The sequence below is a fragment of the Sus scrofa genome, chromosome 15 (assembly GCF_054392235.1).
Source record: "Sus scrofa isolate SSC_HxYL_T2T_F1_AM1 chromosome 15, Sscrofa_HxYL_maternal_Yorkshire_Landrace_v2.0, whole genome shotgun sequence".
Classification (NCBI taxonomy): Eukaryota; Metazoa; Chordata; class Mammalia; order Artiodactyla; family Suidae; genus Sus; species Sus scrofa.
Genome location: NC_139397.1, coordinates 133,233,198 through 133,256,022, shown reverse-complemented (window position 1 = coordinate 133,256,022; position 22,825 = coordinate 133,233,198). Strand labels below are relative to the sequence as shown.

At 51.0% G+C, this 22,825-nt stretch overlaps 1 protein-coding gene across 1 annotated transcript; it reads left to right on the top strand.

Annotated features, from left to right (window-relative positions):
• Nucleotides 1–1,025: 1,025 nt before the first annotated feature.
• Nucleotides 1,026–22,500, top strand: IGFBP5 (insulin like growth factor binding protein 5). Its single transcript, NM_214099.2, is given in 4 exon segments — nucleotides 1,026–2,164; nucleotides 15,809–16,038; nucleotides 16,332–16,451; nucleotides 17,867–22,500. Coding segments are annotated over 4 exon segments (816 nt in total). The 5' UTR covers nucleotides 1,026–1,830; the 3' UTR covers nucleotides 17,999–22,500.
• The last annotated feature ends 325 nt before the right edge of the window (nucleotides 22,501–22,825 follow it).

Genomic DNA, 22,825 nt, shown 5'->3' with positions numbered 1-22,825 from the left:
TGGTCAGGACCAGCAAGTCCTGGGGCACCACCAGCTCCTATTCCTGTGCTGTGCCTGCTAGCACCAGAGTAGCTCATAACAAAGAATCCCTCTGGTCTGTCACCCACTCCCTCCTGGGATATAGCCCTGCCCAATAGAAGGATCATCCACTCTGCCCACCTGAAAACCTCACACCAGGACACTTTAGGCCCCCAGGCAAGATTTTTCAGACCTAGCCTTTCCTCCAAAGTGCTGGTCTCTGTAACTCATTTCTGTCTACAATGCTGCTGGTATGAATGTCCTTTCCTGCAAGTACACACACAAAACACACACACACACACACACACACACACACACACACACACATACACAGAGGTTTCCTGGGCCAACTCTGTAACTGAAGGCAAGTAACCACTTCTTCACCATATAACCAAAGACAGTCACGTCACAGAGCAACAGAAACACTAGATTAAATCCCCTTTCCCAGATTTTTTTTTGGGGGGGGTGAGTTCAGAGATTTTTTTCCTTTATTTTTATTTCTCCCCACCCCAACACACACACACACACTCACACACCCCTTATTCAGTCACTCATACACCAGCAGACAGCCATTTCCCAAAATTAGGGGAGAATTTCTTGGGCAGTGTATATATGTCCAGTTGGCTAATAAGAAAATACTCCTTCCAGCCTGGGCCTTGACTAGTTATGGGGTGGGAGGGAAGGGGGGACAAGTTAGTCCTTATTGTATCCACTGCTGGGAAGAACATTCAAACTCTCCCCCACCCCCACCCCACCCCCCTCTTGGCTGCCCCAGCCTTGTCTCTCTGGCCCCTTCTTTTCCATTTCAGGGAGGGCAGGGTGCTGTTCAGGCAGTGAAGGGGAGCCCCCGTGTGTCTAGAAGGTCTCTCCCCACCCCCACCCCGTGTGAGTTTGTACTCCTTGGCATCTTTGCCTGGGTTGGGTGTTGGGGAGCTCAAATTGCAGCTACAAACTGGCTGGCAGCCAGGGGCCGTCTATTTAAAAGCGCCTGCTCAACCCGAGCCTTTAGTCTCTTTGGAAACTTCTGCCGGGGAAAAAAGAGCTAGGAAAGAGCTGCAAAGCGGTGTGGGTTTTTTCCTTTTTTTTTTTTTTTTTTTTTTTTTTTTTTTTCCTTTTCCTCCTTTTCATTACCCCCTCCTCGGTTTGCACCCTTCTTCGAGCTTCACGTAGAACCTGCGAATTTCGAAGAGGTGCTGGCAGAGTGGGAGGAAAGAGGTGTTAGGGGTTTGGATTTGGTCTTTTTTTTTTTTTTTTTTTTTGTAATTTCTTGATTTCAACATTTTCCCCCCACCGTCGCGGCTGCAGCCGCCGCCTCATACCTGTTCCGCGGCAGCCGTGCGCCGCTGGCGGCTGAGGGTTAGAAAGGAGAAGGGTGTAGTTTGAGATTTTAAACAAAAATTTCGAAGAAAAATCTATTTTTATCCCTCCCCCCTCCACTGCCTCCTAGCTCATTATTCTGGTTGTTGTTTGAGGGGGGGGACAATTTTTTGCTCCCTCCCAGCCCCTGCAATTCTGACCAGGCCAGGCTTGGGGGTTTGTTTCTCTGACCTCCAATTCCTCTGCGTGCACCTGGCGCTGCTCTTTTTCCCCCTACCTGTTGCAAGTCTGTAATCTTTGCAATTGGGACTTGCTTGCAGGCACTCCAGCCCTCCATCGCTCCCTGCATTTTGCAATTGTCTGGGGGAGGGCACCTGCTCTACCTGCCAGAAATTTTAAAAAGAAAAGAATTTCTCCGCGCGCCTTCCTGGCCCCTTTCTCCTTGCACTCTCGCTCTCCTGCCCCGCCCCAGGTAAAGGGGGAGACTCGGAGAAGATGGTGCTCACCGCGGTCCTCCTGCTGCTGGCCGCCTGTGCCGGACCGGCCCAGGGCCTGGGCTCCTTCGTGCACTGCGAGCCCTGCGACGAGAAAGCCCTCTCCATGTGCCCCCCCAGCCCCCTTGGCTGTGAGCTGGTCAAGGAGCCTGGCTGCGGCTGCTGCATGACCTGCGCCCTGGCGGAGGGGCAGTCGTGCGGCGTCTACACTGAGCGCTGCGCCCAGGGGCTGCGCTGCCTCCCCCGGCAGGACGAGGAGAAGCCGCTGCACGCCCTGCTGCACGGCCGCGGGGTTTGCCTCAACGAAAAGAGCTACCGCGAGCAAGCCAAGATCGGTAAGCGCTCTCAGTGTGCCAGGCAGTTACACGGCGCACGGGCGGGGGACTTGGGACAGGCTGGCCCCGCGCGCTCTGCCCAGCAAGTGGCTTAGAGCCGGGGTGCAGCCCGGGAGGAGGGCGGGGAGGGTCCTTGCACCTTGGAATTCGAGCCCTGACAGATCCTGCTACCCCGGGCTGCCGGTTAGCCGAGCTTCTGCAGGTTTTCGCTCCTTCTCCTCGCCCCTGCCCCCACCTCTCTCCCCTCGACTGAATACCGACTCTGAGCTCTTACTTGGTCTCTAGGTCCAAACCCCCAGGTACTCAATCTCCATTCCGAAAGTGTGCACCTTACGTTATCATCTCCTTCTACCACCCCACCCCCTATCCACTCAATACGGTTTTTTTTGGGGGGGGGGGGTCCTAAACTTGAAAAAAAAATTTCCTTTGTTAAAATATTGTTTTAACTGAGGACCGGGAGAGAGAGACGCTACCGGTCTTCTGTGCTAATTCCACCTTTGTCCCTCCCAACCCCCTACCCGCCCCCGCCAGTCTTTCTTTGACGTTTCTATTCTCCAACCCCGCCACACCACACAAACACACGTACACGCACACTCACATGCACACATACACGCACGCACGCATTCTAGGTAGCTAATGCCTTTTGGGTGGGGACTTCGATGCCCCTCCCACGTGCACTCTCGTCGATTTAGACTTGACTGATTGTGGTAGATTGTAAAACATATGAATATGCAAAATACTTTTTTTTTCCCTCCCTGGTGGGGAAAGATTACTTTAGACCAGCGCGGCTGGGAGGTAAGGGGTTGGGGGAGGGGAGTAAGAGAAAGGGACTGGCAGGAAGTGTTCGGTGTTCCTGGGCTGAGTTTTTGTCCTTGAGTCTTAATTCCTTTTCCTCTGTCCCAATTCAGATTTTACCTAGGAAGAAAGATGGAAATAGGGTTGGGAGGCCAGAAGACATGTGAAATTCAGACATCACAGCTTCTCCGCCAGCGCTAATCCCCCACTCTCTTTCCTCACCACTCAGTAGCAAACCTGATCACAAGTGGGTGTGGTGTAAATGCGAGAGGGGCCCTGGAAACGCAGAATGCATAATCAAGGGGGCGGAGACGAAAAGCCCCGCACCCGCACCCGGAGCCTCCCCTCCGCCTCCCAGTAGCCCCGCCCCTGGTCTGCCCCGCCCACAAATTCTCAATGCCTGAAGTCTAGGGTTTAAAAGGTTGACAGAGCTCCTTGTTCAATCAGAACAGATCTGCGCCCCTTAGACTGGGTTTCCTTTGGGAAGTTACCTGGTCTTAAATGTTAAAAAGAAAAAAAAAGTTTAATGAACTGTACATGAAAGTCTGAGTTCCAAGGCGTCAACCTATTGATCCTCTCCCAAAAGGGTGAAGACTTGTCTAAATAATGTTCATTCTGTAATTTCTTACGGGAACAATGCTTTTCTTGCCTCCTATTCCCTTCCGTTATGAGCACCCAACACGAGTTTTAACTGCAATCTACAGACACTATCATGTAGGAAAGGTGCTTGAGAAGAGGCAGGAGAGCTTTCTTGGGTTCAACCTGAAGAACCACCAACCCCCAACCCTGCAGGGTTTGCCTGTCCACCCCTCCAGCTTTGCAAGAGGTAGTCTTTCTCCCGAGTGCAGCCGGCAAAAAGGCAGAGAAGACAATGTGGAGGCCCCAGAGGCCGGTTTGTGAAGTTATTTTTATTAAGAGCCAATTTTCAAAGGCGATCCCGCCCTCCTTCATCTTGTGGGATGTGGATTTGGGAAAGCTTAGCACCGGGGGAAAAGGTATGAATCCATTTCCTGCCTTGGAAGCAAGCGCTCTGGGTAACAATCCGGTCACATCGAAAGTATGCAAGGTATCGCTCAGCCACATTCTGGCCCCACTTTTATTTGCCCAGCTGTGTGGTTGGTGTGATGTGGTTGGTGTGGAGGGTGAGCGCGCGCGCAATTGCTGGGAGGAGAGTAAATTGGCGCATCTAACTTAACAGTTTAACACGCACACGCACACATGGGCTTTTGTCCCAATCAAGAAGCCTTAGAGACTTCTCTGCAGCCTCTTCCTTAGCCCCCACCTTCAAGGTACCTCTGAGTCAATGAGGAGCAGCAGCCCTGCCCCACCCCCACCGCAGTCCTTCCTTCAGACTCCACCCTGCCTAAGGCAGGTGCCTGCCCCACTGCCGTTGCTGGACTGCTGCCTTTGACCCGCGGCCGGAGCTGACGCCTGCTCCTGGCTAGAGGGATGGATGGGTCCCTCAAACGTTGGAGATGGTGCAGCGACAGTACTTAAAGGGAGGAAAACGAAGAGAGAGAGGGAGAGTGTCGCCTCCTTCAGCCAAAATTGCTGCCCTCCTAACACTCCATGCCACTTTTCCCTACCAGTAACAGCAGCGCGAACTTGGCTTTCCGCCCCCCCGCGGTTTGCCGGATAGATTTGTGTGTGTGTGAGTGTGTGTGTGTGTGTAGACAGACATAGATTTTTTTTTTCCCAAAAAAAAAATGCATTTCTAGAATCAGAAATGGGGAGTTGAGGAGAGCGAGATGGCAGGCAGCCAACGCTTCTTGGAGGAAGAGCGGAGGGCGGGCGGGCGGGGACTGGTGTTTTGCTAGGCGCGTTGCTGAGCAACGGGAGAGGGAGTGAGCCTGCAAGCCTAGTGCTGAGAGCGCTCAGGGCTCTGCATTTTATTTTGGCCAGTTCAGGGGCAAAGATAGATATAGAAACAGAGGGCAATGTGTGTGAGGCTGGAGAGAGGCGGGAGACAGGAGTTATTTATTGAACCAAGCTCGTGAGCTGGGCCGAGTCAGCGAAGGACCCAGCTTTGCTCTGGGCATTGTTTGGAGAAGGAGCCTTGCGGCTTTACTGGCGCGCATTCTTGTCCAGGTCTGGAAGATATCTCTTGCGCCTGTGAAACATTAAGTTTGGGATATAGGGAGAAGTGGATTCTGGGTTTCAGTTCTGTCATTGAGAAATAAGAGAGGAGAGGAAGAACAGAAAATATGCTTCTGGGAAAGAAAAAAAGTTACCTAAATAAAAATGAATTGCTTCTTTGAGGGGTTTGGCCCTCCATCACCCTGGCTTCCATTCCCAGCCTGGTCCAAATGCAATGTTGAAGTCAAGTTCCAGAGTTAGGTTTATTGGCCAAATTGGTGCCTGGGTCGAACAAGATCATGGAAAACTGAAGGAGCCAGATTCCTTTCCCACCCGTATCCCCTCCCTTTGAAACATGTCTTTGAGAGGCTGGCTGTGCCCTGAGCCAACCAAAATGGGAGCTGGGAAGACAAGAGAGGATGTTTTAACTTGAATTTTCTTGTCTTCCCCCTCCCCTCTCTTCCCCTCCTTCTGCTGTGTCAGCTCAGAATGGAAGAGTAAGCACAGTTGTCCATTTTCTTTCCATTTCTCTTTTTTTCCCCTTTCTTATCCCCCCCCCCACCTCTCTCCCACCTCCTTCTCCACCCCTCAACTCCAAGACGTCCCCTGAGGGTTTGAGTTTTAAGCCGGAGCAGCTGTGTGTTAGTCCTGGGGCTTGGGTTGGATTTGAGGGGGCAGGTGGGCTTGCAGCTGCAGAGGGAAGACCGGGCTGACCTAGGAGCCAGAGGTCACCCTGAGGGTTAGAGCAAAGGGCATGGGAGCAGGAATCCCAACAGAAGCCCTGGTCCCCTTAACGGGGAGGGTGGAGGGGAGAAACTAGCAGGACAAAAGGTGATCTTTGTCCTCTACAGTTTTTACTTCGTACCTGAGCAATGTCTTTGAAACTTTGAGTTATTTAATGTATGGAAAAAAAAATTTTGAAGAAGGCACCACCGCACTCCAGGCCCATTGCCTCCAGAAATTGGAAGAACGCCACAAGCAGACCAGGTACCAATGAGGTCCCACTGGAAGCAGAAGTGGAGGGGGTGGGAAGTGATTGCCCTGACAGGGAAGCAGTTTGGTGGGGTTTTGTTTGAGTTTTTGTTTTGCATCTTTACTGAGTTGGTCCAAAATTTGCAATCCCCAGAGACCAACCTTAAATTGTAACCTGGATGTATGGTTACAATAACAATAAGATTGGTTACATATTTGCAAATATAAATAAGCAAATCAACTAAAAAAGCCAGTTCTAAGCTTCTGCACCCCACCCCCCACATATCCAGAGAATCCACTCTTGTTTCCAGATCCAATTTTTTCCATGATTTCTATTATGATGTCTTTTTTAAAATTTCTTCTTTTTAAACACAAGTCCAGAAGAATGATTGGAAATCTCTAGGAGAGGTGACATGGCCTTGCAGCCCTACACTCAGCTTAGCTCCATCCTAGTGTCTCTCCAGGAACTGTCTGGGTATTGGCCAAAGAAGCCTACAACTGGAAGGAGCGCACAGCAATCCTGGCAGTCAAGGTCTTCATTATACAGATGAGGATTCTGAGGCCCAAAGTGCAGGGTGAGAGGCAAAGCCAGGGCTAGAACTCAGTCTTAGAGTCCTGTTGATTCTAGGCCTCCGTTCCACTATCCCCGGCTTCCTTCCTTCCTCACTAGGGCTCTGGCCTGGGCTTGGTCTAACCTGCAAGAGGCCTTTGGCAAAGATTTCCTGAGGCTGCCATCCTATAGCAGAGGTTGCAAAGCTGAAATAAGCGCTCAGAACTGGGGGTGCTCCATTTGAGGGGAAGAAGTGAAGCAGCCCCCAAGTGGAGAAGGCAGTACCCCTTTATTTTCAATCCTTCTCTGTTCCGTCGCTTTTTCTACACAGTCTTGCAAGCAAGGCTGGCTTAGGGCAGTGGTTTGGTGAGGGATGGGGGCAAGGAGGGTGGAAAGGGGTGGCATTCAGCCCAGACTTCAGGTCCATGTGCCAAACCTCATTTCCTGAATGACAGGGAGCTGTCCTGATGTGGGCAGGGAGGCGGGCCCTCGCTGCCCCTTGGCTGGGCATCTGTCCTCAGTCTCTAAAGAGCACAAGGCACAGGAATGGCCTGCTTCCCGTGGCAACCAGCCTCCAGTACCAAGGGCTTCCATGGAGCTGGAAGCGGGTGGGATGGACTGAGGGAGTGATTGGGGGATTCGTGCATCAAAAGAAAATTGAGAAAACCACACATCACAAAGTTTGATAAGGTTGAGAGTGAGAAGATCACCAGGGTTTTGAAAACATTCAGGCACATATTCAGAAGGAGAGGAGAGGAAGGGCTCCGGATTCTGGCTGGGGGCTCAGGTTGATCAGAGGAACTGCTGAGAGCCACCCTAATACATCCTGGAGGCTGTGGCAGCTCCTCCCTTGCAGGGTTCCTAAGAAGGAGGCAGATAAGATAAGACTGTCTTCCCAATAGATTAGACCACCAGGTGAACCCTTGGCGGCGGGGGCAGGGAGGGGGGCTATTTCAGTCTGGGCCTTCCTTGCTTCAGGGTTTGGCAAGGGAAGGCCTCTGATGGTCTGGATGAAGGGATCAAAAATGAGATGACCTGTTTGTTTTAAAATACCACCCCCCAAGGGTTCACCTGGTGGTCTAATCTATGGGGAAGACAGCCAAATAAATAAGAATCTCATTTTTGATCCCTTTACCTAGACCATCAGAGGCCTTCCCTTGCCAAACCCTGAAGCAAGGCCCAGATTGAATTGGAATGCAAAACCCAGCCTCGTATGACCTCTGCTGGTTTGCAGAAAAGTTTCCTGGGGGCCCCAGCTATCCTGAACTGTTTAGATTGTACCATCACAGCTGTACTGGGCATGCTCCCCAGTGTCTTTGTCACCACAGTAAAGATGACTCTCAGATCCTTTAGGATAGCACAGTTCAATTGAAACATAATACAGGCTGCATATGTAATTCAAACTTTCTAATAGCCACATTTTTTAAAAAGGTAAAGAGAAACAGGTGACATTTTCATATATATATATGGATATGTATATATATGTATCTCCAAAATGTTATAGTTTCCACATATACTCAAAATAAACAATTATAATGTTTTACATTCTTTCTTTCATATTAAGGCTTTGAAATCTGAGGTGTCTTTTACATTTATAGCACATCTCAGTTCAGACATCAAATTTTCATTGGAAATACTTGATCTGTATTTTAAAGCGTCCTAAGATTTACAGTTGAGAGAAGCGATTCAGACAGACTCAAATGTTTTCCAGAAAACAAATTGGGTCTTGGTTTTTTAAGTTAAATGAAATAAAATTTAAAATCCAGGGAGTTCCAGTTGTGGCTCATTCGGTTACAAACCAGGTTAGTGTGTAAGAGGATGTGGGTTCGATCCCTAGCCTCACTCAGTGGGTTAAGGACCCGGCATTGCCCTGAGCTGTGGTGTAAGTCACAGGTGCATCTCGGATCTGGCATTGCTGTGGCTGTGGCATTCTCCCACAGCTACAGCTCCAATTCAACCCCTAGCCTGGGAACTTCCATATGCTGCAGATGTGACCCTAAAAAAGTAAAAAACAAAAAAAAGTAAAAGTAAATACATTTTAAAAAAAAATGCAGTCCCACTAGCCATATTTCAAGGGTCAGAAGCCACATTCGGCTGGTGACCCGTAATTGGATAGGGCAGAGGTCACTGGCAGGCCCCTCCCACACCTAGGAAGAGAACTACTCTCTCTACTCTCTTCCTCCTGCACCCAAAAAGCCAAAATGGAAAAGAGTCTGAGCTTTAATTGGCAGACAGGACATATTCCCTTGTTTGACCCCTAGCAAATCTCTCTTCTTGTGCGGGGGGGCGGGGGGGGGGCGGTGTTCAAACCATCTGCTCCCTGCCGCCCCCTTCTGGTCATGCAGGACTTTCCTGGGAATGTGGCTACTTAACTGTTCTGTTCTCAATGGTCTGTGATGAGTCATCAGTGGGAGTGTGGCCAGGTCAGAGAAATGGCCCCTCACTTCCTCAATCTCCTCATCTCCCCCTGCCACTCAAAGGCTGCTCCCTACCTCATTCCTCCATTACCTTCTGGTTTGGGGTGTGTATAGGTATTTCTACCGAACATTCGCCACCTTCCCCAAGTCTAGAGAGACCGTAAATTGTGCATAGTGTGTATTTCTCATGCATACATTTATCACCAGCTGCCTCCCAGGGAACAATAAATGTGTACCAGAGTCTCGGCCCTGAATCCTACTTGTCCCCGGGGTGGGGAGGGGGCAGTGGGAGAATGAGGAGGACCCTTCCTTTACAGTGAAGGATGTGTGAGCGGGACCCCAGCTTTTTGTGCTGGTGAAGTGTCACCAACTTGCTTTGGTGTCTTCATTTATCTGCCCAGGATAGAGATGTCCCACACCCACATCGGCCAACTTGGCTGTTGGTTCTCCTAGACCAGCATGGGGTGGGGGCTCTAACAGAGCTCAGCGAGATAAGCCTATTACTCTATCCAGTCACTGACTCTGCTCCCCGCCTCTGCCTTGCACCCAAGTCAGCAAGACTTCCCTCCATGTCTTCTTGCAACCCTCCCTTCTTGCAACTGTTTCTTAGGATGGTGGTTGTTTGGGTTTTTTTCCTCTTGGAAAGTCAGTGCTCCTTTTCTTCTCAGCCCCCATAATTCAGGTCAAGAAGAGCCTAGAACATGCATGTCTGTTACTGACCACAGAGGAAAAGAAAACAGCATCTTCCAGTGTCTGCCTGGGCCAAGGCAGACACTGGTCAGGGATCCTCCTGGTAGGAGTGGGGACGTTGCAGCTCCCCTGGGAGCCTCTGCAGTCCTCCCTACCACCCTGTCCCCTTTTTCTTTATGCAAAAGAGGCATATGCAGTGTAACTGAGTCTTTGGCCTTTGCAGCTGGGAAACGGTCAGACTTCAGGAGACTGAGACATGATTCACATTTTTGTTAAATAGTGAGCCACTGATCCATCATTTTTCCCATAAGCCTCTAGTTGTAGCAAAGAGCAGGAGACTGCAGGTTGGCTAGGAAATGGGGCAAAGTGGGCAGGAGACACAGAGCACCTGGCCCCACCCAGGTGTGGATCAGTGTCCTCGAATAAGCTGTCCAGTAGAATTTTCTACAGTAATAGAAATGTTCTGTCTCTTTGCTGTCCAACAGAGTAGCCACTGGCCATGTGGCTACTGAGCCCTTGAAATGCGGCTTGAGCAACTGAGAAGCTGAATTTACCTTGACCGAATATGTATTTATCTCATTAGGCACATGTAGCTAATGGCTACTGTCCTAGATGGCACAGTCCCAGATCAAAGAAGCCCAGGAAATCCAGGGGACCCTACTTCTTCCTGCTCCTACGAGGCTCACGTGCCTGCCTCCTTGTTCCCTCTGCAGCAGTTACTGTGCTTAAAGGCAGGGGCATGGATGACATGAACCCACCAGGCACCCACTGAGCTCTAACATGCCCCAGCTTAGATCACAGAACTGCTCCTAGACCTGCTTCTCTCTGTCTCATGACCAGATTCAGGCATCTCTCCATTCAAAGGTTATTTATTGAAGACCATTTATTTATTGAGAGACAAAGATAAATAACAACATTCTGCCCTTAAGAAATTTACTGTTTAAATTCCATAGAGGGAGCTAGAATGAGAGCCAGGGGCCACCCAGCTCCCCTTTCCATCCCTTGTGGAGAGCTTCTGGGTGAACCCATCTTATCTTCTGGCTAGAAAAAAGAGATTCTTCCTTTCCCCAGGTCCCAGTGGCAAAGCCCTTCCTTCTTCTCAAGCTGTGAGTTCTGAGCACATCTGTTTCCTCAATTTCTGTAAGCAAAGTCACAATATCTGAGCCACCCATTTTCTCCAATTTTGATTATAGGTCAAGTTCAAGTGAGAAATGACCACCAGGCTGTCAGTGGTGCCAAGGTAGGACCAAAAGCCAGGGTGGAAGTTTTGATTGCAGGAAGCAGCAGGTCCCAGACAACACACCCATCCTTGAGACTGGGGAGCAGGTGGAATGAGAATGCTTCTGAAGAGCACTAGCCTGATTCTGCTGCTGAATCATCCTGCCCCTGCAGGAGGACAGATGCAGCAAGAGGGCAAGGTTGGAGACAGTGGTCAGCTTGGGTATAGAGTGCATTTTGGCAATTACAGTGCGAGTAGCAGTGCCTCTTGATCCGCGGAAGCTGCAGCCTCACTCAAACACCTGCTGGGTTTGCTGGAACATGAGGATGGCATAGTCCTCAAGCAGGTTTTCATGTTGCCTCAGTGGGTGTTGCTGTATCTGTGTGAATGGGCAGCGCCTTATGAATGAAGGAGAAACTGAATTGGCCACCCTCACATGGCAGGGGCTGGGGCCATCAGAGTGCCGGCTGGCAGGACTGGGGGCAGAATAGAGCAGAGAATCAGAATGCACCCTAAAGATAAATATCAGGACAATATAAGAGCTCTTGCTTCCTTAATCACTGGATAGATGATGGAATTAAAGGGCCCTGCCTGCACAGCTTCCCAGAGAGGGAACAATATTGAACATTCCTTATTCCTTTGCCCACTCTGCAGCATCCTTTCCAAATGACATCTAGAGATAGGAAGGGAGGTCCTAGATCTGTTTTTCTTCTTTCCCTGATCTTGTTTCAGTTGCAGATTAAAGAAATAGCAGGGGGTTACACACAGATCACCTTGACCCGGTCTCATCCTGCCTTCTCCCCCTGACCTCATTCGAGTCCGTTCCAGTCCTCGCTTGTCCATCTCCCTGACTCTTTAAATGCCTACCGCAGAGGCACAGAGAGGAGGATGGGTGAGGTTGTCAGAGAAGTAGGAGTGGGAGGCACACAGACTCCTGATTTTAAAATTGCTTACAGGGGAGTTCCAGTCGTGGCGCAGTGGTTAACGAATCCGACTAGGAACCATGAGGTTGCGGGTTCGGTCCCTGCCCTTGCTCAGTGGGTTAACGATCCGGCGTTGCCATGAGCTGTGGTGTAGGTTGCAGACGCGGCTCGGATCCCGCGTTGCTGTGGCTCTGGCGTAGGCCGGTGGCTACAGCTCCGATTCAACCCCTAGCCTGGGAGCCTCCATATGCCGCGGGAGCGGCCCAAGAAATAGCAACAACAACAACAAAAAAAAGACAAAAAAATATATATATATATATATAAATAAAATAAAATAAAATAAAATTGCTTACAGCCCCTGCTACAACGGTCCTTGGCCATCAGTCTCCTCCGCCATCTACTGGTCATGTGGAGGTACTGACCTGCTGGTCAATCAGGTTCCACAACCCTCTGCACAGTTAAGTTCCTTGGATTGCAGCTTCACCAGGAAGTCCTCCCTTATATCCCACCTAAATCCCTTCCCTTTCTGCAACCTTGTTCCATTTTCTTTTGATGAAACAGCTCAAGATCCACCAGTCTACTGGTGCCTTCTTGTTTTATCTAAAAGTTAAACCCTCCCCAAATTGAAAGCCTATTTATGACTTGGCCGCAGAGCAGCTGAGTAGGGCTAGCTGGCTCTGGCACTCCAGCTCCAGTCTTACTTTCCAGCCCTTTAATCTTTGTGGCTCTGCCCTGGCTCCGCTCCAAGTTTCCACTGTCTCTCTGGAGCCTACAGGTGACCACAAGACCCTGCTTAGTATCTTTGATACTCGACTCTCCCGCTGCCTAAGTAATAGGTCCCATGGGGTTAAATGGCACCAAAAACTGGGAGGGACATCAAAACTTTAAGCCTGCCCTTCATAAGCAGCCAAAGAGCCTGCAAACTGGGGAGGGTATGCCCTCAGGAACCCTGCCTTGGTGGAGGAAGGACAGAGGGTTTGCAAAAGTATTTTGAATCCTGAAAGAAGGTACAGGAATCTACATTTGTTTTCCTAGTATCATCCTTGCTTAGTCCCAAAGCTAAGACTTTCATAGAAAAGACTAAGAGATGTCAAAGTAAATTGTCCCAAAGTTTCTTGAACCGTGATTAACGGCCCCATCCTCTTCCCAGGAAGGGTGACCCAAGGTTAAGGAAGGCCCACAGCACTTCCCAGGAAAATTCCTAAAATGTGAAGAGTCTGGAGAAGAGCAGCTGATGTACAGGGGGCCATGAGCCAACATACTTCCACCAAGGGCAGAGGGAGAAGCTCCAGAAAAGATGGTGACATGGCAATTGGAGGAGGGATCCCTCTGACCAAAGGGACAGGGAGTCCCCAAAACAGGTGGCCAGAGGAGGAAGGGTGGCACCCCCATCCCAGATGCCTTTAAGAACTAAAAAGAACACCACTTGGATGGGTGCATATACTTGTTTCTGCCTGGACACGGGGGATGGACTAGAGGGTCCATTGGAGGAATTCTGGGAGCTGGCACATCCTCTGGAGGTAAGCAGTTTCCGGGGATCTCTTCCGGTGAAGAGTGATTCCTGGAGCCCAGCTCCACAGGTGCCCCTGAGGACAAGCCAGAACAGCCCCCAAAGGAGATGCTCACCTCCTTTCTTGCACCGGTCAGCATCTGGCCTTCTCATCCTCCTCCCCTCCCTTTATCTGGTTACAGTTGCAATTGAGGAAGGGCTGTGGCCATGCCCCCCAGAATGCTCTCTGCCTTTCATTTCATATACATATTTGGCCGTGCTCACAGTACACAGAAGTTCCCAGGTCAGGGATGGAACCCAAACCACAGCAGCAACCCATGCCCCTGTAGAAAAAATGCCAGATCCTTAACCTACTGCAGCACAAGGGTACGTCCCAGCCTTTCAAGGGCAGTCATGTCTTGCCCTCTCCCCTACCCCAGTGTTGGAGTGAGGATCAGAATGCTGGGTGATGCCCAGAAAGGTTGAGTGAAGTGTCAGGTCACTCAGAAAGCTGTGACCCTGTGGTTAGCTTTTCCCCTCCTCATGCCCTCCCCTCACCCGGAACAAGGTTGCGGGTTTGGGCCTGTGTTACTAGATAACAGCACCGTGATTTTTCAGTGTGTGCGGAGCTCCCCGCCCCCCAATTCAGCTGTGATCTGCTCTGCATCCCGCCCCCATTCTGGTTCATCCCACAACCAAGAAAAGTTGGTTTTTACACCAAAACACCTCTCCATTGGCTAATCCCCAGGAGGCCTCACTCTGCCTAACAGGTGCATTGCCTTGTTGCTTCAGCACCCAGCAGATCTTGATAAAGGAGAGTCAGAGCCCCAGGTCAGGACATGGGGGGCAGGGGAGTGAAAGGCCAAGAGCGGGGACTGGGATCCTGGCCATTTGTTAGCCATTTGCTTTCTCCCCACTTCTTCTCCAAAGACTACTTCCCTTCCTCTCTGGTGGACAGACACCCAAATCAGCTAACCACCCAGAACACAGCAAACCACTGGAGGCTTATCCAGGGCGGGAAACTTCCCTGCTGGGGCTTTAAAGACTGGATGTCTATTCGTTGAATTTGATAAATCCCCAGCCAAGAGACAAACAAGTGCATGGGGACTTCTTACCACCTGCCCTCCTGATTAGGTTAGGCCAAGCCTCCTAATGCCTCCTGGAACCTCCCCTGGGCCAAGAGCTCCTGCCCTGGAGACACCAATGTCTTCTCACCAAGCTGCTCTTCCCCCATACCTCCCCTCACCCACCTCAGATTCTCCTCCTTTTCTCATCCCTGTGCCTTGCCGTCAGGTTCCTGGGTAGCCCAGTGAGAGCCATGAGGGTGGAGAACAGAATTTTCCTTCACTCTCTATTTGAGGTATTTGGCATTACTACTAAAGCCCCATTTTCTTTTCCTAGAATTTGAAAAGAGGTAATGAAGGTGGGGTTCCCTGACCCCGCCTGCACAGCCCTGCCCTGCCCTGCCCTGCACCGGCTCTCACTCTGGGCATCCTGGCCACACCCTGCCCACCTGGGAAGATCGACCCCACCCAGGGTCTGCCAAGGCTGGTGGGGTCAAGGAGCTGAGAGGAAGGCCTGGGACCCTGTGAGATGAGAATTTCATGGAAATCTGTGGACCAAGAAAAGGCCGGGGGGTGGGGGGCTAGGGGGTGGAATTAACAGATCAAGAAATAAATGAACAAAGTCCTAGTCCTTTAAAGGTCATAAGTCAGCTAAGTATAGACTGTCACCAAGTCACTGCTATATATAACTGCTCCAGCCCCAGCCAGCTGTCTGCCTCTCCTGGCCTGGAGTTGAGTTATGTCCCAGCCTCCCAGGGTACAGAGTACAGAGCCACCTCTGAGCAGGGAGCGGCGCTTTGGGCATCCATGGCCCCCACCCACCCACCCTCACTGCTCCCCACCAGACCCCACATTTCTGGATCTCCCAGGTCCCCTCCTCCTGCTCTTGGGGATGGACCCCACCACTCGGCCAGGACCCTCTTGCCCTCCACTCCCCAAGTCCAGATATACCTCAACTCCAGCAGTTCCTTGCCACCAAGATCTCACAAGATGATGACTTGACCTCTTGCACACACGCTGGCAGTCCCCCATTTCCCTCAAACAACCTCGATCTCCAGCCTGTGTTCTTCCATCACAGCCCCACCACCAGCCACTGCCCCATCTACTTAGCCAGCCCCCCAAAACAAGCAAGCCCCTTTCCACAGCCTACCTCACACCTCCTCTCACCAGAAGGTCCTCTGCCTCCCATTCAACTTCCCCTGCTGTATCAGCTTGACTTTTCCAGCACTCTTCTACTCCATGAAGTCTCCCTGGATTTTTTCTACTGGACCTCCCACCACTTACACGAGTGTTGGTTCACGTCCGAATTCCTATTTCCCTGCTTTCCCCAGTTTGGTAGGCTCCACGGGGGCTGAGAGCCCATGCCCCACCCTAACCCTTCGAGCCCTGGACTCTGCCTGGTTGTGCCTCAGCCGGCAGAAGCTGATCCTCTGCCCCACCTCCCTGCAGAGAGAGACTCCCGCGAGCACGAGGAGCCGACCACTTCCGAGATGGCGGAGGAGACCTACTCGCCCAAGATCTTCCGACCCAAGCACACCCGCATCTCCGAGCTGAAGGCAGAGGCCGTGAAGAAGGACCGCAGAAAGAAGCTGACCCAGTCCAAGTTCGTGGGGGGAGCTGAGAACACCGCCCACCCTCGAGTCATCTTGGCGCCTGAGATGAGACAGGAATCTGAGCAGGTGAGTCTCAAGGGGTCCCATCTCCTTCTGCATCCGCACCTGCAGCCTCTGCCACCACTCCAGCTTTGACCTTGCCCCGAGTCTAAATGAGCATGCGTGGCAGTACTTAATATACCTGGGGCGGGGGAGGGGGGCGGCGAGGCAGGAAGAAGACCTTGGGTTGCAGCTTATCAGAACAAAGAGTGGCTCCCCTTGCAGACTCTTTAGCCCCCACACACCAGCCCCGAGCTCTGCACGATCAGGTGGTTCCCTCCGGTCTTGCCATGCCTCTCACCCCTCCTGTCCGCACACAGGGTCCCTGCCGCAGGCACATGGAGGCTTCCCTGCAGGAGCTCAAAGCCAGCCCGCGCATGGTGCCCCGCGCGGTGTACCTGCCCAACTGTGACCGCAAGGGATTCTACAAGAGAAAGCAGGTACGCCTCCTATCATGCCCCAAGGTCAGGGGTCTCCTGGAAAGGCCCTTGCCAGAAACCTCCATCTCTAAATGCCTGGATTTCTGGTCTTGAAAACCGTGTGTTAATATCCTTAATATCTTCGGATAGCCTTGCATACACCACAGTCATGCCCCCCCATTCCCTCCTACACTAAAATCTATTGAGGTTTCACTGATTCACCTTATGTACATGAATTCATTTTAAAAGGAAACTTTCCATCCCTGAATCATGTCACACAGTTTGTTGTGCTGTTTTCTGATGCAGACACTTAAATATATACACTATGTGTGACTCTAAAACGTATTTTCACCATGTACCACCTGAAATTGTTCAGTGCACCATTCACAACCAGGCCACCCTTTGGGCAGTTCTGCTGCTGGTTAACCAGCAATCTTAGCCTGTGAAGGAGTACACGCGACCTCAGGGCAATGGTTCTCAGATTTCTAGAGCTCAGCATCTCCCCGAGGGCTTATTACCCACACCAGAGTTTCTTTTTTTCTTCTTTTTTTTTACAGCCACATCTGCAGCATATGGATGTTTCTGGGGTTAAATCGGAGCTGCAGCTGCAGCTGCAGTCCATGCCACAGCCACGTCAACACTGTATTCTTAACCCACTGAGCCCAACAGAGGTGGGCTTGCACCCGCAGAGACAATGTCGGGTTCTTAATCTGCTGAGCCACAATGGGAACTCCTACCTCCCCAGAGTTTCTGATTTCTAGGTCTGGGGTGGACTCCGGGAATTTGCATTTCTAACAAGTTTCCTCCCAGGTGACTCTGACACTTCATAAGGGCACCGACCTCTCACCTAAGTTAGGGGTCAAGAGCCAGATAGCTTTGGGTGAGTTCTTGGCTCTCATGCATATGAGCTGTGTCCTCTTACCCCAGTTAGTTAATGTCTCTGCCTCTGGCTTCTCATGTAAGATGGACAGTAACTGTACCTACTATTCTCAACTGCTTTTGGGAATAATGCACTAATCTTTGCAAAGCGCTTAGAACAGCACCTACAGTATAGTAAGTGTTAAGTGGTGTCTGGTATATGACACAGCTGTACAAGTGATGCATCTTATTATTATTATTTAATTATTTAATTTATCATCATCATCTTCAGGCCACGTAACTCCCTGGAGAATATCAAGTTGGAAAACCCTGAGTGGGTGACATAAAAAAAAAAAAAAAAAAAAGTTGTAGGAGTTAGCCAAGGGCAGGCTGCCTAAATCAGCTCTTTTCTCCAGGTCCTCTCATGCAATGTGGACACGAGGACCCCAAGAGTTGGGTATAGCCCCCTCGACCCTCTAGGGATGGGGGTCTGTCTTGGGGTGGGGAAGATGAAGGACCAGGCAGGAGCAAAATGCAGGGTACAACCTTCCTCACTGCCTGTCACTCTCCCATGCCAGTGCAAGCCTTCCCGTGGCCGCAAACGTGGCATCTGCTGGTGCGTGGACAAGTACGGGATGAAGCTGCCAGGCATGGAGTACGTGGACGGGGACTTCCAGTGCCACAGCTTCGACAGCAGCAACGTTGAGTGATGCGTCCCCTCCCCATCCTTCCTCCCTGCCCCATCCCGCCCCCAGCCCCAACTCCAGCCAGCGCCTCCCTCCACCCCAGGACGCCACTCATTTCATCTCATTTAAGGGGAAAAAAATACATATATCTATCTATTTGAGGGAACTGAGGACCTCGGAATCTCTGGCAAGGTCTCAACTTTGAAAACGGCAACAACAGAGATGCAAAAAGCTAAGGAGACCCCCAACTTAAAAAAAAAAAAAAAGATTTTCTTTTTGAGGCAAGTTGAAGGAACAGGGAGGGCAAGAGAGAAAAAACAGAAGAAAGAGAAGGGAGGGAAGCAGGTGTGTGTATGAGAGGATGAATAGGATGAATAGTTGTGAGAAGGAAAAGCAGAGTGTGGGCAGGAAGCATCTGCCTTTATGTCCATCCCTGACCTGAGTTGGGGAGCCATTTGGGCACAAGCAGGTGTGATCCCAGGTGTGATATTCTGTGACACACTTGGAATTTGCCCAGTTTGGATATGTCCCAGGTGGAAGAAAGGAAAAACAACAGGTGTCAGTGCCTCTCCTGGATCGATCTCCTGCAGCCAGCAACTTGCACGGCTTGAACCCTGTCCTTCCTCTCCTCCCCCGCCCCCCACCCCATGGCACTGTGATCTCTCTTCCCCCCCAGAATTTACAAAAACTAAAATGCATTCCATTCCTCTCAACACAAAGCAAATTCCTAACTGAGTGATATTAGGGAGATAGGTGTTCCTGAACAGATCCATGAACATGAAGTGTGTGTGCATATTTCACTCCCCATGCAGACTCTGAGAACTCAACCCACACCCCAGTCGTAGGAAGACCTGTTCTTCCAGGGTGGCTAAAACCAAGTGCTGAGTGAAGCCTGTGGTTTCAGCCCTTCACTGCATTCAATTCACAACTAGGACAGCCTCTGTGGGGGAGGATAGGCTGAAAAAAAAATGTGAGCTTGTATCTATCTACAAGGCTCCATATAGTCATATATAGGCATATACATCTATCTTCTTTCTTTTTTTTTTTTTCTTTCTTCCTTCCTTTCTGTCAAAGGTTGCATTAACTTTCCAAGTAGTTCCTATGGGGGCATTGAAGCATGTCCTTATTCTGGGTAAACCAAGAAAACCCATATTCTTCTAATACCACCCACAATACCAGTGTTGCCTCTTCTCCGTGAGCAGCAAATGCATCCCTTTGTGGGACACAGTGTTGGATAGTTTCGTGACTTCCCACGTGCACGTGTGTTCACACGCCACCAAGCCATGTGGATGAACGCACCCAGTGGCGCACCCACCAAGCCCTCCAGGACACCCCATTCAGCTTGAGGCCCTCTGGAAGTCACTGTCTCTGGACCCCACACCCAATGAACCCAACAGGTCTAAGTTGGACCCACTGGTCCAGCCCAGCCTTTTCGTTTCATCTGCACAGAGCCTGCATGTGGAAGGCCTCTCTCAGCCTGCATGCTGGCAGAGCAGGAGAGAGGCTGAAATGAGAGATGGCCAAGAGGGAGAGGGAGGTGGAAGGGTTAAGGACAGGGAAACAGTAGAAGTGACGGTTCAGGCCAGAGTAGATGCAGTGAAGGGCAGGGAGCTGGAGAAACAGGGGGCTGACTTCCCTATTCTAGCTTTGGAGCAAAGTGATGGGAAAGGGGACAAAGCCCAGAGAAAGGTCCTTGGGTCCCCACCCAATAAGCTCTCTGGGATTTAAGAGGAACGAGAGAGGAAGGTGGGGGAACAGAAATGAGCTTGAACCAAGGAAGGTGGCTATCTTCAGGTGGGTTCTAGACTGTAGGTGCTGGACAGGAACAAGGCTCGGTTGAGATGGGCCGTGGTCTTGAAGGGACAAGCCTCTGTGCTCAACGTGCCCAGCTTCACCCCGCAGTGACGAACTGAAGCCAGAGAGTCTGTCAAGCTCTTCATCCACTCTGTTCTGGCTTCCTTCCTGGGGTGGAGGGTGGCAGAAAGGCCCAGGACAGAGAATGGATACTCTGGGGGTGCTGTCATTCGGCAGCCAGATTCTGAACCAAGCAAAATCCTATTCGCCACTGGCTCCCCCAAAAAATGGGCAGATCTGGGGCTGTTCTCTGAGGATGGAGCTCGCCAGCCAGATCAATGGCATGACACCATGGAGACCACCCGGGCCCCGAACTTGGGCCAGTGAATAAGGACAAAACTAAGGACAAAACCATCTCAGTTGGTGGAAAGCCCATGGCTCTGGAACATGGCGGGGTGTTTCCTGCTCACCCACCCCCACCCCTACCGGGATGGTTGGCTGGGATGGGAAAGACAGTCGATCTTCACAGGACAAAGGGCCTGATGGGGGTGGCAGCTTTGAGGACTTACTCAACCTGCTGTGCCAGCATATCCCAGCTCTCTGCGCAACTGTCCCCAAGCCCCCGGCTCTTGTGTCAGCGTCTTAGGCCAGTATCGTCAGCCTTTCCCACTTCACTCTTTCTTCCCGTTCTTCCTCTGGACCTTGAGCAGTCGTCTCTCTGGGATCCGCCACGTGGATACTGGGGTGCCATTACCCCTAAGAAAAGACTGAGCCAGGAATTGCATACCCCACCCCTCCAAGGCCTGGACCTGGTTCCTGAGAGGGGCGCTCTTTTCCGCCCAATGCCTGATGTTTACTGGACTCTGAATGGGCCTCTGCTCCTTCCCTAGGCTCTTTGCTGTCAGCCGTAAGGTGGGGGATTATGGCCTGGTTTAACGCCACCCATCTCTTCAGGTCTCCAGAGCTCACACCAACTCACCCGAACCTGTGAGTCTCTTTCTAGTGCTTGGGGTGTGAAGAGGGGTGATTCTGGTCAGCTGACCACTCCCCGAGAGGATGCTGGACCTTCAGACAGAGGAAGGTCCAGCCTGAGCCCAGGGTGGGAGCTCAAGGGAAGGGAGTCATTGAGGAAGGTAAGCCAGGGCAGGGTGGCAGGAAGGCAGGTGTGGCAAGCTGCCAGCTGTGAAGTCCTGAGCAGGGATCCTCTTGACCCCAGGCTGCCTATTGGCAACTGTCTGCTCACCTGTGGGCCTCAGACTCTAGGTCTCTGTGGCCTCAAGTCTAAATGCTGCCCCGCAGGCCAGCAGGAGTCTCTTCCCATCCCCTTTTGACTCACGCCTCACTCGCAGTGGAGACCCATTGTCCCCCATTGCTGCCAGGTGATTGAAAGAAGCCTCACCAGGACTGATCCTCCCACCCCCAGAGCTGCCCTACCCACCCCCCTGGGCAAAGCAGGGCATCTGGGAAGGAAGACATGCAAAAGTTCTCAGACAGCCAGGCCTGAACAGAAAGGCCTGGAGACATTCAGAGGGAGGTCAGAAGGCCCCGTGTGGTCCCACCTCCCGTCCCCTTGCCCATTTTCCCATCACCACCTCAGTGGTCTCCATGGTAACCCTGCAGGGCCAACCTCCTCTGGGGAGGTGGGCCTGGACCACCACTCTCCCACCAGCCAGCCCACGCAACCGCCAAGACCCCCTCCTTCAGCTCAGCCCCCTGCGAGGGCTCCAGCTCAGATGGGAATCTCAGAGAGGAGTGGGCCAAGGAGAAGCAACCCTCTGGTCTCAGAGAGGGACGTATTTCCTTTCTTTCCTGGAGAAAGGAAGCTAAGTTTTGAGAAGTGGTGGGACAAGGGAACGGAGGTTACCAGCCAGCAGCGTGGGCGTTGTACTGTCTTTATTTTTAAAACCACTAAAGTGCAGACTGATTTTGCACTTTTCTCCACTTTTTTTTTTTTCCTCTTAAGTTTTTGATGTCTTTTTTTAAACATACTTTCTTGGTTTTCTAATGGAGTATATAGTTTAGCCATTTCCACAGACTCTGACCTCCTCTCTTTAACACTTTTTTTTTTTTTTTTTGGATGGGGGAAAGGAGAGGTGCGGGGTTGGGGGGTGGGGGATCCAGCCTCTCCGCACCCATTCACCCCACCTCTCTGGACCCTAGCCACCAACCTGAGTCCTGGACCTTCCACCACCACCACCACCACCACACACAGTAGCCCACACGGATAGACAGTTGTCAGACAAGATTCCTTCAGATTCCGAGTTGCCTACCGGTTTGTTTGTTTAAACAGCAATAACCACAGCACATATTACCATAGTTCCTTATAGTTTGACATACATACATACATACATACCATAGCGCTATTCTCTCCTCTTTTTGTTTGTTTGTTTTCAACTTTTTTTTTTAAATAAATGCTCATAATCTTTACTGGTGAAAAGGATGAAAAAAATAATAAACCAACAAACAAAACCTGTTTGTGGAAAAATAAATAAATGAAAAAAGGGGGATAAGAACTCACCTGAATGTGGAAGAGCTTGCCTCCCGTTTAGGGTTTTGTACCTAAGGAAATAAAACACAAAACAAAACAAAAACACCCCCGGAGGATCTCACGTTTTATTAAAAAAGTGAAGATTGCTGTATACTATTTATTCAACTTATAATTTATGTTACTCCTTGATCTTTGTCTTTTGTCGTGACAAAGCATTTATTTAATAAAGTTATGCATTCAGTTAGCCTGCGTCGGCTTCCTCCAAGGGCCCGGGGAAGGTAGGCGAAGGGCGAGAGAGGATGGACGGAGGAAAGGAGAAAGGACCAGACAGAAGCAGGACCAGGGCCTGCTCCCTCCAGGGAGATTCCCCACACCGGCCCTCCCACCCAGAACTCAGGTGCCCGCCTCTCCATCTCTTCAAAAGCCTTTCAAGGAGTTCATGTACACAAGCAGGGCGGGAGGTCCTACAGGTTTAACTGCTGCTGTCACTGTGACTTGCTATCATTATTACCAGTTAACCTCAGCTCCTGCTGTTAAAGAAAGTGATTGTGGAGTTCCCATCATAGGTC